This window comes from Diadema antillarum, unplaced genomic scaffold, assembly GCF_040938485.1.
Source record: "Diadema antillarum isolate AM-2024a unplaced genomic scaffold, OU_Dant_1.0 scf00000170, whole genome shotgun sequence".
NCBI classification, from domain to species: domain Eukaryota; kingdom Metazoa; phylum Echinodermata; class Echinoidea; order Diadematoida; family Diadematidae; genus Diadema; species Diadema antillarum.
In genome coordinates, this window is record NW_027271059.1 from 3,429,242 (window position 1) to 3,443,289 (window position 14,048).

The 14,048-nt window shown below is 39.3% G+C and overlaps 2 protein-coding genes across 2 annotated transcripts; both read right to left on the bottom strand.

Annotated features, from left to right (window-relative positions):
- Positions 1-2,494: 2,494 nt before the first annotated feature.
- On the bottom strand, positions 2,495-8,192 carry LOC139722739 (uncharacterized). The gene is made up of 4 exons (XM_071634023.1): positions 8,119-8,192; positions 6,915-6,971; positions 5,448-5,597; positions 2,495-3,129 (listed from the first exon to the last, which is right to left on the bottom strand). The coding sequence occupies exons 2-4, from the start codon at positions 6,967-6,969 to the stop codon at positions 2,876-2,878; spliced, it is 459 nt and encodes a 152-aa protein (XP_071490124.1). The 5' UTR covers positions 6,970-6,971; positions 8,119-8,192; the 3' UTR covers positions 2,495-2,875.
- Positions 8,193-10,202: 2,010 nt separating this feature from the next.
- Positions 10,203-13,757, bottom strand: LOC139722707 (uncharacterized). Its single transcript, XM_071633998.1, has 3 exons — positions 12,513-13,757; positions 11,884-12,062; positions 10,203-10,851 (listed from the first exon to the last, which is right to left on the bottom strand). Exons 1-3 carry the CDS (start codon positions 13,755-13,757, stop codon positions 10,203-10,205), a joined length of 2,073 nt encoding a protein of 690 aa, XP_071490099.1.
- Positions 13,758-14,048: the final 291 nt, after the last annotated feature.

Here is a 14,048-nt window from a genome sequence, read left to right on the forward strand (position 1 = left end):
CGATGCAAAGATGGATAAATAGCTATCTAAATATTGATACATATCTATGGAAATTGTATGTATTGTTATTATTATTGAATATGTAGACCATGCATAATAAAGAGATGCATGACAAAGGATGCATTACAATACCAATAAGTAAATTCGGAGTGAGCTCATGGGCACATTGGTGCGAATGACCTTTCTGTTTTTGTCAGTCGGTTAGGGGCACTTCACTCGTTTACAGAGCGACAAATTGGGAGTTTTCGCAAGCACGACGCAGTCGGTAGTTGAGCGTGCCGTGTGCAAAATTTGATTCTGCGCATGATCAAATCCTAGAAACGTCCCGTCCTGGAGAAAACGAGTACGGTACTCGGCCAAAATAGCGTCCAGTCCTGATGCTAGGCAGGAGTGAGCTAGCCAGCCAGCCAGCCAGCCAATCAGCGATCTTGTCCCCACGCTTCCGTCCGAAAGCGAAACTGTTTAGATATGGGGACGGGAGTCCGAGTACGGGGACTGTCACAGCTGATTCAATTTGCTTCCGCGTATTCTCGGTCTTCCCGTCGCGTAGCGAAAACTCCCTAATGCATAAGCTTGCGCGACATAACAATATATGGAACTCATCAGTCATGTTGAAGCTGAGGATGAACTTGCGTAGACCAGATGACCAGAATGATCCGTCAATTCACACTTGGGAAAGCATCCGTTTCATTATTTTGCTTTGAGTGTATTAACAATCTCTTTCTATTGACATCGCCAAATACCACTTTTGCTGTCAGGTGGATATGCTGCCAAGCAACATTCATGATTACATGAACGATCATTACATCACAGATGCTAATCCCTGTGAATTTAACAACCAACATGCCTGTTGGTATGAATGACCTTTTTTTTCTGCTCATGCTCAAAGTGGAACTCCGAACTGGCGCTTAAGAATCGTGCACTTACCGTCAAAGTCAACAATTAGACAAACAGAATAGATTCACCTAAACACAATAGCATTGGTTTCTGTAACATGGCTGACAAGTGACAACAGCACCACAATACGAATTCTTAATAATTTTTTTGTAGGAAATATATAATAACAATGATAATATTAATGAGATGATTAATAATCAATGAGAGAGAGAGAGAGAGAGAGAGAGAGAGAGAGTATGTAGGCTGTATATTATGTGCAAAACATTGCAACAGGGAAGACAAATAAGGGGAAAAAACTAACAAGCAACACATACTTCATTATTAACACGATTTCCCCGAACATTATTTCCTGCAGTCATGTACTACAAAGTAGGTGTTGCAAAAAATAAAAAATAAAAAATATTTCCCACTTTTGACTCTAAATAGTTCGAAAACTATACATCAGATAACACTGTCATTTATATGAGTAGGAGCTAAAAAAAAAAGTGTGCAATTTAGTTGGAGGGGATTTGAATATGATAGCATGAATCAGTTTCTTTTAATTCATGATTAATTTTAAAGTTAAGTTCCAGATTTTGGTTCAACTTTGAACCCTCTGTACAAAATTATTGAACTTTGCACAAGAACCAATGATGTGTTTGTGAGTGTGTGCTTACAATCACCCTGAACAATAGATATGAATGCCACGGATACCACCTTTTCAGAGATCTGCTGACTAGGCTTCTGGACTCTTGCTCCAGGACACATGAATGCTTTATCAACAATTCATGATGGATTGCCCTGGGCACTGCTATAGTCTGAATTCATGATAAAGGGTAAAATGCATGAACATGAAAAGCACATGCTTTCATGTGCTTGCATACACTACGTTTTAGGATGAATAAAGACTAGCTGTGACAGTGGAATTTCTCATGAATGTGTAATAGAGTATTCCAATCCTGGCCATTGTTCAGGACCAATGTCAAGGTTTAACTACACACTCCTATACACACCATTTGACCACTGTGCAAAATTAAAATTTTGTACAGGGGTTTGAAACAGAGCAAAACGTGAAACCTAACTTCAGAATGAATCTTGTATTTAATGAAACTGATTTATGCTATCATTTCTAAAGTACCTCCAACAGAATTGTACACTATTCAGCTATTACTCATATCAATGTCAATTTTATCTGATATATAGTTGTTGAACTATTAAGGATCAAAAGTGGGAAATGTTTTTGTAACATCTAGTATTTAATTCCCAATGTGAGAGGGACAAATACGTTTTCAGTTTAGATTTGAATGGTTCTATAGACATATAGATGGTAGTTGGCGTATTTGTGTAGGTAATTGATTTGGTCCTATAACTGAGAAAGCACAACCCCCTACCCATGTTTTATTCCGGCGCTTAAAGTAACAGTGCATCTGATGACGAACGTGAAATCCTGTCGGGTTGTTTTTGGGAATAGAGTCACGCAGGTATGCGTTGTAATGAGAGTGAGCTGAATGATGTACTATTAAATGACAGAATTTTTTTCCAACTGCAGCCAATGTGAGAAACTGAGCATTGGTGATATGGAATCAAACTTTTTAATGAAACTTAGCAAACGGGCGGCAGAATTTTGCAATCATTGAAGTTTTATGACGTATTTCTTTTGATGATTACAAAGCAGTGAATTCGAAAAATCAAACGAGAAGAAATCAAAGCATGAATCAACATCTCAGCTGCTGATTAGACAAAAATGTTCTAATGAAACCTACATCATGCAACTGACATTCCGCTGAACGTGAATTAGACGACTTCGAAAAGAGAGGGATTTACCATTAAATCAATAAAATAACGCCTTGATTTGCTTCTTTTGTTTGCATTTCCTTCAGTACTTCAGCAGCCATTTTGTCATCTTAACGAGTGTGAGTTCATAGAGTTACTAAAACAGATATGTTGCTGAGTACACAAGCATCGTGACGATCACGCTGGATGTTACATCCACTATGAATTATGTTGAAAACCACATGATTAACACGCAAAACCATGTTATTAAGTTGCTTGGTAACCACAAGGGGGCGCTATTGCACAAATTCTCGGTGCAGTCGCACGCTTCCCCGAAGCCTGACATAATGCGAAGTTGCCGCTGTCGGATGTAGGACGCGAGAGCCGAGTGTTCGGAAATGGTCGCTTCATTCACTGGCCGACATCGGGTAAAACTCGGTCCGCAGTCGTAGAAGTTGATGAACTGTGTCTCATTCTGCCCTGCACAGATTGAATACGAGCAAAATAAAAGGGAAATGTACGGGAGTCACGAAGCAGGATGGTGGAATATTCACCTATAGTAAAGTTATAATGGACCTTGCATCACAAAACAAACCAGAAGGGAGTCTCCAGGCATGGATTTTTAGTTAAGAGCAGACTCTGAAAGAGAAGACTTAAAGCTTTAAAATGATGTATAACTTCAAACAAACTATCCTAACCTATCAAAACATTGAAATAAAAACACAAACTCTGGAAAAGTGTGTATTGCAAAAAGAGGCTATCAGGTAAAGGGTTCAAGCGCTTAATCTACCCAAGCTGTGCCCTGTGCAATAAATGGGGCAAAAAAAGAGAAATTAATATTAATGAAAAGGGGACTCTACGATATACCTATTCACAACATTAAACACACGAAGCGTTCTTGTAAGACGAATAGATGGAACACTATTTCCACTTGTTTTATGAACGCAAACACAAGGATAAAGTCAAGGAAGTAGATTTGCTATTTCAGAAAATAAAATAAAAATGGGATAGACAAGATTGACCAGTTTACTATCTTTAGCCCTCACGTACAATCAGGGAGTGCAGCTTTTTGTTGGTTTTGTAACGCATGGTCACATAATAAAAGATTTCTTATTTCTACATGATTGAATGATTGTTGTACCTTCTTTCCCGCAAGAAACGATGTCATAAATAATGATATTGATTAGAACATTGGTCTTTACACAGGTTACCCTATTCATTGTAGCCTTTTGACAAGGCCTTGTGGCTGAAGATTGAGACTAACTCGCCACACCGAGTACTGCGAGAAACGGGTGAACGCGAGAACGAAACCTGACATGAATTTCTTATCTCGCAGTTAGTCTCTTTTTCAGCCACGAGGCCTTCCCAAAGGGTTATATTCATTACGGCTGTCACCGCCCTACGAGAGGACCCTGCCCTTTTTGTTATCCTAGGTTACACAGGCCTGGGTTGTCTGATACTATGAGTGGTTCACAATATGCAAACTTTGCTTTTTAGTGACCTCTCTATCATTTTTTTTTTCAACAAAAGTATGACTTTGTATCATCTTTTTTTTTTGTCAGTATGCGCTCTTATGTTTATCGATGGTTCATTTACCTATTGCAAAGGCAAATGTTTTTGTTTATGATGTAATACCTGATTTATCTTGTGTTATGTTTTGTTGGGAGAAAGAAGAATGAAAATTAATGAATTGAATTGAATTGATATTCATTATGATACATCTACTGCTGCGTCGAGAGGAATATGATGGGTAAAACATCTTGTCTCAGAAAGTTAGTATATAGGCATTTGGTGAGAGTCGAGCTTGGGGCATGTTATAAACAATCACTCTGGTAAAAAGAAAAGCACAATAAGCGAAAGTTTTCTATTAAAATAAAAAACATATACATAGAAATTAGAGAGGGAGACAGAGGGAGAGGAAGAGAATACCTTGTCTTCAAAAGAAACAATGAGTGAAGTCGAGGATAAGACAGAGTGGGTAATCTTTGTCGTTTTAGTTCCTACAGCTATGTTTTCTTTAATCATTTCTGCTGGTGGTCCGCGCGCGCTCACCTTTTTCACTCACAAAATGTAAACTTGTAAATGTAAATGTAAATGTAAACTTACACAAAGTGGCGTGGTTTACGAGGGATATGCTTGTCTGTCCGAATGTCAACAGCATTTTTAACAATGAATATTGTACAAAAAATAGATTAAGAGATCCATAATGTCTGTAGACTGAGGGGCAATTGTTAACATTCCATTTTTCATAGTTCAATATGAAGTCCAATGTTCTGACTTATTTCTGCTAAATTCACATGACTTTAAGGTAGGAATTAATCTCCTCAAAACTATACAAAGCGCGTTGTTTCACTATTCCTGTTTTTCTACTCTTCTGAATAAATTAAAACATTGGGAAAAGCTGTTGCACACTCAAGCTGATATTAATGCGGCGTAATTCATCAAACGCAAACGTCGAACTAATTTCCTGAAGTGCCATGGTTTTTGTGTCTGTTTTAGGAGATGATTCTCCCTCCACTATTTATACCCGATTCTACAATAATCCCAAATATCATTTGCCCTTACAATGTCTGTCGGGTTGCCACCTCCCAAACACTGGCATAAAATTCCACTTTATTTATTCTTTTTTTCAACTTGAATAATTTGATATGATGATGTGCTACAAGACAACCTGGTATTATAGGGGTGTTTCGTTGGTAGAGTAGGATACCCGATGTCTTAAAACCAGCCAGTCGGTATTCCGTGACTTCGCTTTGTGGTATGAAATTTTCACTAATGCCAACCATAAGAGAACTAACCTTGCGTCGTGAGGTGAGTTGTCTTTATGTGATATCGCGAGCACCCTCCCAGTGACGAACAGTCCACCGAGCCACAGTCCGCGTCAAAATCAACGGCCGCATCGCTGCGGTTGTTCATCAAGAGGCACGAGTAACAGTACTGTGACTCTCCTATGTACAACATTATGTAAAAACAAGTACAAACTAAGCGAACATTCAGAGAGTAGAGCACGTAAATGAAGCTCAATTTCTCCCATATTGGGATCTTCATATTTTACCATCATTATTATGATTTATACAATAAATGATAACTTTATTTTTTACATCCATCCGTAAAGCAACTAAATAACTATCGACGGAGATAAAGGGACGGCGAAAATTCAGCTTTTGGCGTGGGTTTCAGCATTCTACTAAAAATTGGTGTTTCTATTTTTCCACCAAAAAGGTACTTCAGTGGCAAGGCTGTAGAAATCCTTCGTTAAACAAACTATCGTGGTGTTCGTAATCTTCTTTATTATGATTCTTTTTATTCAAGTAGTCACGACGTGTGCATACTAAGAGACGATGACAAAGTTGACATTGATAATAATATCAGAGATAGTTATGATAGACAATCTGACAGATACTGTCAAACAGTTATAGTGAAGACCTTCATCTTCTCGCAAGTGTGATAAGAAAGAAAGAAAACAAAACTGATGAACAGGCAAATCATCATCAGGAAGCAAAACCAGTACTGATTTATCACAATATTTTGTATGATGATCACAAAGCATAGAGACCAAAGAGAAACACGCATTTTACAATCGTACCGACTTGACAGTGTCTTTATGTACACATCAAGAATGAATTAGAAACAGGATTAGACGAAGCTATAATTATGTTTACGAGGTTACCGATTGTATGGGCGTGCTGAAGACGCATGCTATGTTGTTAGAATGGAGACATACTGTAACCGGAGTGTCAAGCTAACAAATGCTCTGTTCATGAAACATATTATCAATTCAGACCCTACAGTGGTACATAGACGGACTTTGACCGTTTAATGATACCATGCAGTACCTTTGTGCGAAAAGCAGGAAGTGTCGGAAAGATTTTGCCTACAGAGAGGGCAAATCTTGTTGTGGTTTGTCGAATTGACTCATATCCTGATCAGCGTCTATTGCATAGGAAAACGGCCTGAGTCGTCAAATGCAAACTGCAGAAAACTGGTATCACAAAGCGTTAAATAATAATATTTGCTAAAATCGAGTATCTCGTCTCTTTTTAATATAGACATGGCGCTTTGAATAATACGAGGCGCACACCATATCCCTCTCAGAAATGAAAATAGAACAAAATTACATTCAATTATCATCGTGTTTAACGACGGTGATCCTGACATTACTAGGAAATTAGATAAATTAATAATCATAATTATCATCACCCTAAATCATTGCTGTTATTACGTAAGGGGAAGAGGAACTACAGATGGAATATAGAATCACTCACCCCTGGTGAACAGGCAGGTAAAGGCGGTGAGAAAAAAGACAAGTTTTGCAGCCATATCTGGAGGGGAAAAAAAGAGAAAGCTTGATTACGATAGAAAATAAGGGAACATTCGAAGAGTTTGTTAGCAAAAACTGATAAGTTCATATTGAGATTTTGGAGAAATGGAGATTTTGGGATTAAAGGATTAAAGGTCAAGAATGAGATTAAAGGTCAAGAAAAATAAAGAGAATAATGAGAAAAGTTTTGCTCCTTTTGACCATAACTTAAAAAATGTACCTTTATATGTAGTGACCAATATATCATTTAAAAGATATTATTTTTTACTTTATCACAGAAACCGTACTTCAAAATCTTCAAAAATGGACTTATCGGTTTTTGCAAACAAACTCTTCCAACGGCAGCTGGGACCTCTAGCTATCATATCACGAATTTCCAACTAAATTAGCGTATTTGTCTTTTCATTTTTCAGCGTTTGTTTACGGACACCTTCGTATATTTATTTGTAGATAAATGTTAACAATGCTAATGTCATTTATGAATGACGAAATGATCACATGATAAATAATCAGATTAGACCGTAGTAGATGATACATTCAATGCAAAAACTCTTTCAGTGAAATAGATTGTGATTAGTGCAGAGGACGTGACTATCATGAGTTTTTGCTTGGGGCGATAGTGGATCAGAATCACAGATATTGTATGGATACAGTAGTCTCAGAAAAATAAACAGCACCATGATAAGTTAGTTTGGTTTCATTCCTGCGTTTTCAAACATTTCCATACAATACAAAATCATGATGATTATTTTTTTTCTAACATCACTGACGACAGAATAATTATACAATGTAAGCAGAGCTTGCAAATTTGTTAACAACGACAAAATAATCAATGTAAAACAAAGGCATCTTCATGAAGGTAAGAGTGCAATCAGACATCACATCGTACACCTATACAGCACGATGCCCCTTTGCACAATTATTGCTGCCACCAACATTGTCACGTACAGTGACCCCACAATAATAGTTAATTGTCAAAAAGAGTAAAATGTATGTCGTCATTTTTTTCTCTCTCTCTTCATTGAATATAGCCTACAACAATAAACAAAGATGCAAAGACTGTAATTAGTATAATAGCTTGTTTACAATTCTGACAATTGTTTTCAATATCTTCATGTCCAAATAAAGCCACGAATAGCAACACTTACCTGGGTGGATGACCCAAGAATAAAACACTTGATACTAAAAGCGTCGTGAGTGAGGCCGAGTTGGTGTTCATTCGACTGATTCACCCAAAGTAATGTGAAGGATTCTCCCCAAATCGTTGTACACTGGTCTGGCGGGTCTCTTAGTGTATAATACTAGAAATATAATCCACGTCTACAGGTCACTTTCTCATGAACGATGACCCGGAAGGAAAGGTTATCCGAGACGGGAAGTGAGAGCGTTTACAGATAATGCTATGCTATGTATAAACAGCGAACCTTCCGGTATGGTTTCCTGATTGGTTAGATATTAACACAGGGAAAGCTGCCAACACAATACCATTGCAATCAAAACAATTCGAAATGCATTGTATATAATACATTATGTACAGTTCTCCTCTGCCCCAACACACACACACTTTTTCTCTCTCTCTTTCTATATGTGACCGCCAAGCTCGAAACCTACAAAAAGTCGCTGGTAAGGATTCTCTGTAATGGACGAGAATGTGTCATGTGGGTTGACCAATAGATGTCTTACCTGAGAAGATACAGTAATATTTTGCCACGTACTGTCAAAATTTGGCAGCTTAAAAAACAAAGCTGAAATCGAGATCTTAGCTTATCTCGGGACCATTAAATTCTACTAATGCTTCTCCACACTCCGCCTGGGTCGAACAAAATCTTTAAATCCCCACCCCTTGCTATGAAATTTCACCTCTTAAATATATTATCATTTCAATGACTTGTGAATGGCATAGGATGCGACAAACTTTACAAATTATCATTTTAAAGCGTAGAACTTACCTCGCAGAAAAACGGAAATTATTTTTGGTCTACTTTTTGTGAGTTTTGAGCTTGGTGGTCACAATCGTCTTTCTTCTCTTCTTGCTCTCCCCCCCCCCGCCTCTCTCCCTCTCTCTTTCCCTCTCTCTCTCTCTCTCTCTCTCTCTCTCTCTTTCACACACACATAGACACACACATAGACACACACAAACACACACTCTCTCAATTATCCTATCTTTACTCTACGTGTAATCGGTCACTGTTCGTAGAAAGGACATGTTGTATACATAGCAATTGTCTTCTTATCTTCATTATCGAAATTCTATTTATTTCCAAAAACATCCTTAGAGCCTGAAAAAAGTACGAATTTATCCCCTTGAATAAAGATTAAAAGAGAAACAGCACACAGCATTTTGGCATTGTTCCTACATTTTCCACACTTTATATGCTGGATATTGCTTATTCATCAATAGTAATTTAGTCTACATAATATATACCCACTTGGACTTTATGTATGATTTCTGCGCGCGCATGATGTAACGTTCAGTTGCATGGCGCCTAATTAAACACACACACGCACACACCAGGAAAAACACACACCCATGTAGTCCCGAATACAAAGATAATTTGTATAACCATTTAGATATTAAGTGAACCATTCAAGTATGTTTCCTCTTCATACTGATCATCCGTTCCCAACGATATTCAAATCCTTTTATTTTCATCTATTATAATCTATGCAGTTATTTTGTTATTCATCTATACTTTGTCTTACTTTGTCTCGCAAAGATTACTAAAGAATAACAAAATCATGAAACCACCCAAACGCAAACAGACCTAAACACGCAGTATTAGCATAGTCTATAGTAGCATGTTAAAGCTTTAAAAAATACAGTCAAGAGGTGGATATTGTTCATTTTATATCTGATCAGGGCGTGATTTATTTGACACCATCGATATGAATGACAAAGACTATCAAAAAGTATAATGCAAAGCAGATCTTTCGTACGAACGGGAAAATAATAATAATAACAATAATAATAATAATAAATATCATTTATAAAGCGCTTATTACGATGTTTCTAAGCGCTGAAGAAAAATTAGGAAAAATAGATTCAATCATGGAACATATAAAGATTGAGATACGATGAAACGCAATACAATATACAAAATACATAAGATAAATATTGTAAGTTATAACGTATAGAACGAACTTAACATATATACAGACTGCATATAATAAATCAATACAAATTACATGGCATGAGAGAACAGATGAGTTTTCAGTGATGATTTGAAGGAGTCTACTGTTTGAGCTTCACGGACGTGGATGGGCAAGTTGTTCCATAGTGTGGGTGCAATAACACTGAAGGCACGGTTGCCATAACGGGTACGGGTGCGCGGTGCCGATGTGAGTTGAAGATGTGCAGTGGAGTGAGAACGAAGGCGTCTGGTTGTTGAGGAAGTAGATAGATAGTCCGGAGGGAAACCAGATGATGAAGATAGGATGGTGCTAAGTTGTGGACAATCTTGTAGGTGAGGAGTAGAACTTTGAAGATGATGCGGTCATGAATTTGTAGCCAGTGCAGTGATCTGATGACAGGTGTGATATGTTCATGCTTCTTCGTGCGTGTGATGAGACGTGCAGCGGTGTTCTGGATGCGTTGTAGCGGAGCAAGACAGGAGCGAGGAAGACCAGCGAGGAGGCTGTTGCAATAGTCTAAGTGTGAAGACACAAATGCATGTACCAGCTTTTCTGTAGATGACTCATTAAGGAATCTCCTTATTTTCCCGATCCTAGCAATGCCAAAGGAAGCCGATCTGCAGACATTTCGAATGTGGTTAGTGAGAGTGAGATGCTTGTCGAGGGTAACACCAAGATCCCTCACACAGTCAGAGGAAGAAACGCATTCTCCAGCCATATCCAAAGAAGGTTGAAATCCCGGTTGCTGCCTAAGGAGATGAGACGAATGTAAGAGTGCTGGTTTTATGGTGTTGGTAGCGTGGTGTGCACTCTCAACTGTAGTATATGATGTCAAGCCACAATCGAACATTAGTCCATGCAGGAGACAAGGTGGTGGTTCCAAGATATACAATTTAGTTTATTAGATATAATAATCAGGAATTCCAGAATGGTGCATAATATTGACGAGGGAATATTGTCGGTAGTATATATAAAGAATACTGTTCCACTCCTTCTTGGCACATGACCGAACAGAGTCGGGGCCGGAGTAAGATTGATTCCTCAACTCCAGAAGCATAAGATATATAGGGACATGGATAGAAGTTAAGAGATTAGTAGGAGAGGATCTATGATGTGGGGATTATAGGTTCATTGAACAGTACCGTGTAAGGGACTGGTGGTGGGAATTGTAAACACAGTTAGTCTGAATTTACTTAAACTTGATTGAGGACAAAGGGAAGGATTAACTATTGAGTAGAGATTAACCAAAGTAATAACAAAGATGGTTGGGTTCTGAATGGAAGTTTCATTGGAGGTTTGATGGTCTTGTTAATAAAAGGATATGAGACTATAAAGCTGGGAAGTGTACATAGGGTTTTGGATTGGACTGGTCGTATATTTAGACAGTATAATTGGGGCAGGAAATGGGGATAAATTCTTAACTTGGTCAATCAAGAGACACTTATAAATTACATGAGATTTGTTCTGTTTTAAGATATAAACTCCCTACTTCTCCATCTTACACGAACAACAACTCAGTTTTGGCTTCATTTAGTTTGAGATGGTTGCGGGAAGACCATGACTTAATATCAAGGAAGCAATCATGAAGTTTCTGCATGGAAGCAGCCCGATGGTCGTCATCAGCGTTCATTATGACATACAACTGAGTGTCGTCCGCGTAGATTGCGTGCTGCACTCCATGGTGTGAGCCAATGATGTGGCTCAACGGACCAGTGTAAAGGGAGAACAACAATGGTCCTACGACGGAACCCTGCGGGACGCCACAATAAAGAGGAAATGACCTGGAGTCCACGCCGTTCACAACGATCTTCTGACTACGATCAGCGAGGTAGGATTCGATCCAGCGAAGCACAGATCCATCCATCCCATAGTGCTCTTTTAGGCAGTTGATGAGGTTGGTGTGGTCTACAGTATCGAAGGCCGACGAGTAATCCAAAAGAATGAGGGCAGCTTCAAGACCCTTGTCAACGGCAAGCAGAAGATCATTCACTACCTTTACTAAGGCAGTCTCAGTAGAGTGACACTTCCGGTACGCAGATTGATGTTGAGGAAACAGGTTGTTTGTTTCAAGGTATGATATGAGTTGATCTGACACAATATTCTCGAGAACCTTGCTGATGAAAGGCAAATTTGCGACTGGTCTATAATTCCTTAAGTCATTCTTGTCAAGCGAAGACTTTTTGAGGAGCGGTATGATGAGCGATGTCTTAAATGCACATGGAACTTCCCCGGATGATAAGGAAAGATTAACAATCCTTGTGATGAAATGAATGAGTTCATCAGTACATGACTTCACGAGTCTAGAAGGAATAGGGTCAAGGCCACATGTCTTCGGTTTAATAATTGTCATGATCTGTTTGACTTCAGAGAGAGAGACAGGCTGGAAATCGCAGAAACCAATGCTCTTGACCTGAGGCAGTGAACGTGATTCCACGCTGGATGGCAACTCGTCAGTTGGTGGGACATCTATCGCCGAAATAGTTCTGCTAACTTTGTCACTGAAGTATTGCCCAAAATCATTGGCAAGATCAGCATCAGACAAATGATCTGGAAAAACAGATTCGTGGTTAGAGCAGGTAAGTCTCTTAACAATTCTGAATAGCTCCTTGCAATCCGCAGAAGCAATCACACCAGTCCAATGTTTGGACTTGGATTCGTTCAGGGCTGCATAGTATGAGTTACATTGCTGGCGATAGATGTCTTTATCAACTGAAAGGCCAGATTTCCGCATCTTACGCTCGGCACGCCGTCTGTTCTGTTTAGCTCTCCTTAATTCCTGCGTGTACCATGGTGCTGATGGCCTAGTTGTCACCGTCTTATTCTGTAAGGGCGCATGTTTGTCCAAGAGTGTAGTCATTGTACGATTGTAAAGATCCACAGCATCAGAAGGACACATAGCTGCCGACGATGATAAAGCAGACTCACGAATATCCTGCTTGAATGATGATATATCAATATCTCGAAGCTTTCTGAAAGATACGTGTTTCGTACCGTTACGATGCCCCATCATGTTGACAGTGATGACGACCGCAGAATGATCCGAAGGGAGACCGGTTTGAAGGGTGAGACTAGAGACAATATCATCCACCTTCCTGGTCATTACTAAGTCCAGTGTGTGCCCCGCGATGTGGGTAGGGCCTGCTACATGTTGATGGAAGCCAAGCGAATCAATGGAAGACATGAATGACTGAGCTGGGACATCCCTGTCATCGTCAACATGAAGATTGAAGTCTCCCAACAGGAGTGGTGCGTTATCCGCTATTACTGCTGATTCCAGCAGCGTGAGAAATTCCTGCAGGAACATGTTATATGTCAGTTTGTTCCTGGGCGAAGGTGGTGGTCTATAGACAGCGTAGCTTCTTAAAACCGATGCCGAAGAGAGTCGGATACTGAAATCCATGTGCTCAAAGCTCTTGAAATCAGTCATACCATGCACAGTAACATGAGCTGAGGAGCGATATATCGCACATATCCCTCCTCCTCTGGAGCTTTGTCGTGGGCACTGGAGTAAGGTGTAGTTCGGCAGAGTTGTTTTGATGTCCCCTAAGACGAGTTCATCTCTTTGGTTTCCTTGAAGCCACGATTCAGTCAACACCAAAACATCAAGGTCGCTCTCTATGATGAGATCACAAATACAAGTCGTCTTTCTAGACATCGAACGGGCGTTCCACAATCCAACGCGGCATTTACGTTGAGTTTGAAAAGTACTTTTGGGAAAAGCCTGACGGCGAAGATTAGGTTTGTCATGACAAATAGTTGCATGTAGATTTTTCTCAGCATGCTCGTTTCCAAGGGAAATAACACAAGGTGCAGCATATTTAGCAGCCTTCTGTCCGCCACGGCAGCCTCTCTTTGTACCGCGAGCAACGTTCAAGTTTTTCCAAAGCTGCCATTCACCGCGTGTGAAAGGCGGGGGATGACCATGAAAAGCGACTCTTCTTCCAAC

Excerpts from the sequence above, each read along its gene's own strand:
- LOC139722739 (XM_071634023.1), bottom strand. The coding sequence starts at position 6,969 with ATGGCTGCAAAACTTGTCTTTTTTCTCACCGCCTTTACCTGCCTGTTC. Across the intron at positions 5,598-6,914 it reads TACCTGCCTGTTCACCAGGG|GAGAGTCACAGTACTGTTAC; the intron begins GTGAGTGATTCT and ends TGTTGTACATAG. Across the intron at positions 3,130-5,447 it reads AACTCACCTCACGACGCAAG|GGCAGAATGAGACACAGTTC; the intron begins GTTAGTTCTCTT and ends CAATCTGTGCAG.
- LOC139722707 (XM_071633998.1), bottom strand. The coding sequence starts at position 13,757 with ATGTCTAGAAAGACGACTTGTATTTGTGATCTCATCATAGAGAGCGAC. Across the intron at positions 12,063-12,512 it reads AATCACGTTCACTGCCTCAG|GGTCTTGAAGCTGCCCTCAT; the intron begins GTCAAGAGCATT and ends GCCGTTGACAAG. Across the intron at positions 10,852-11,883 it reads GTGAACGGCGTGGACTCCAG|GCAGCAACCGGGATTTCAAC; the intron begins GTCATTTCCTCT and ends TCATCTCCTTAG.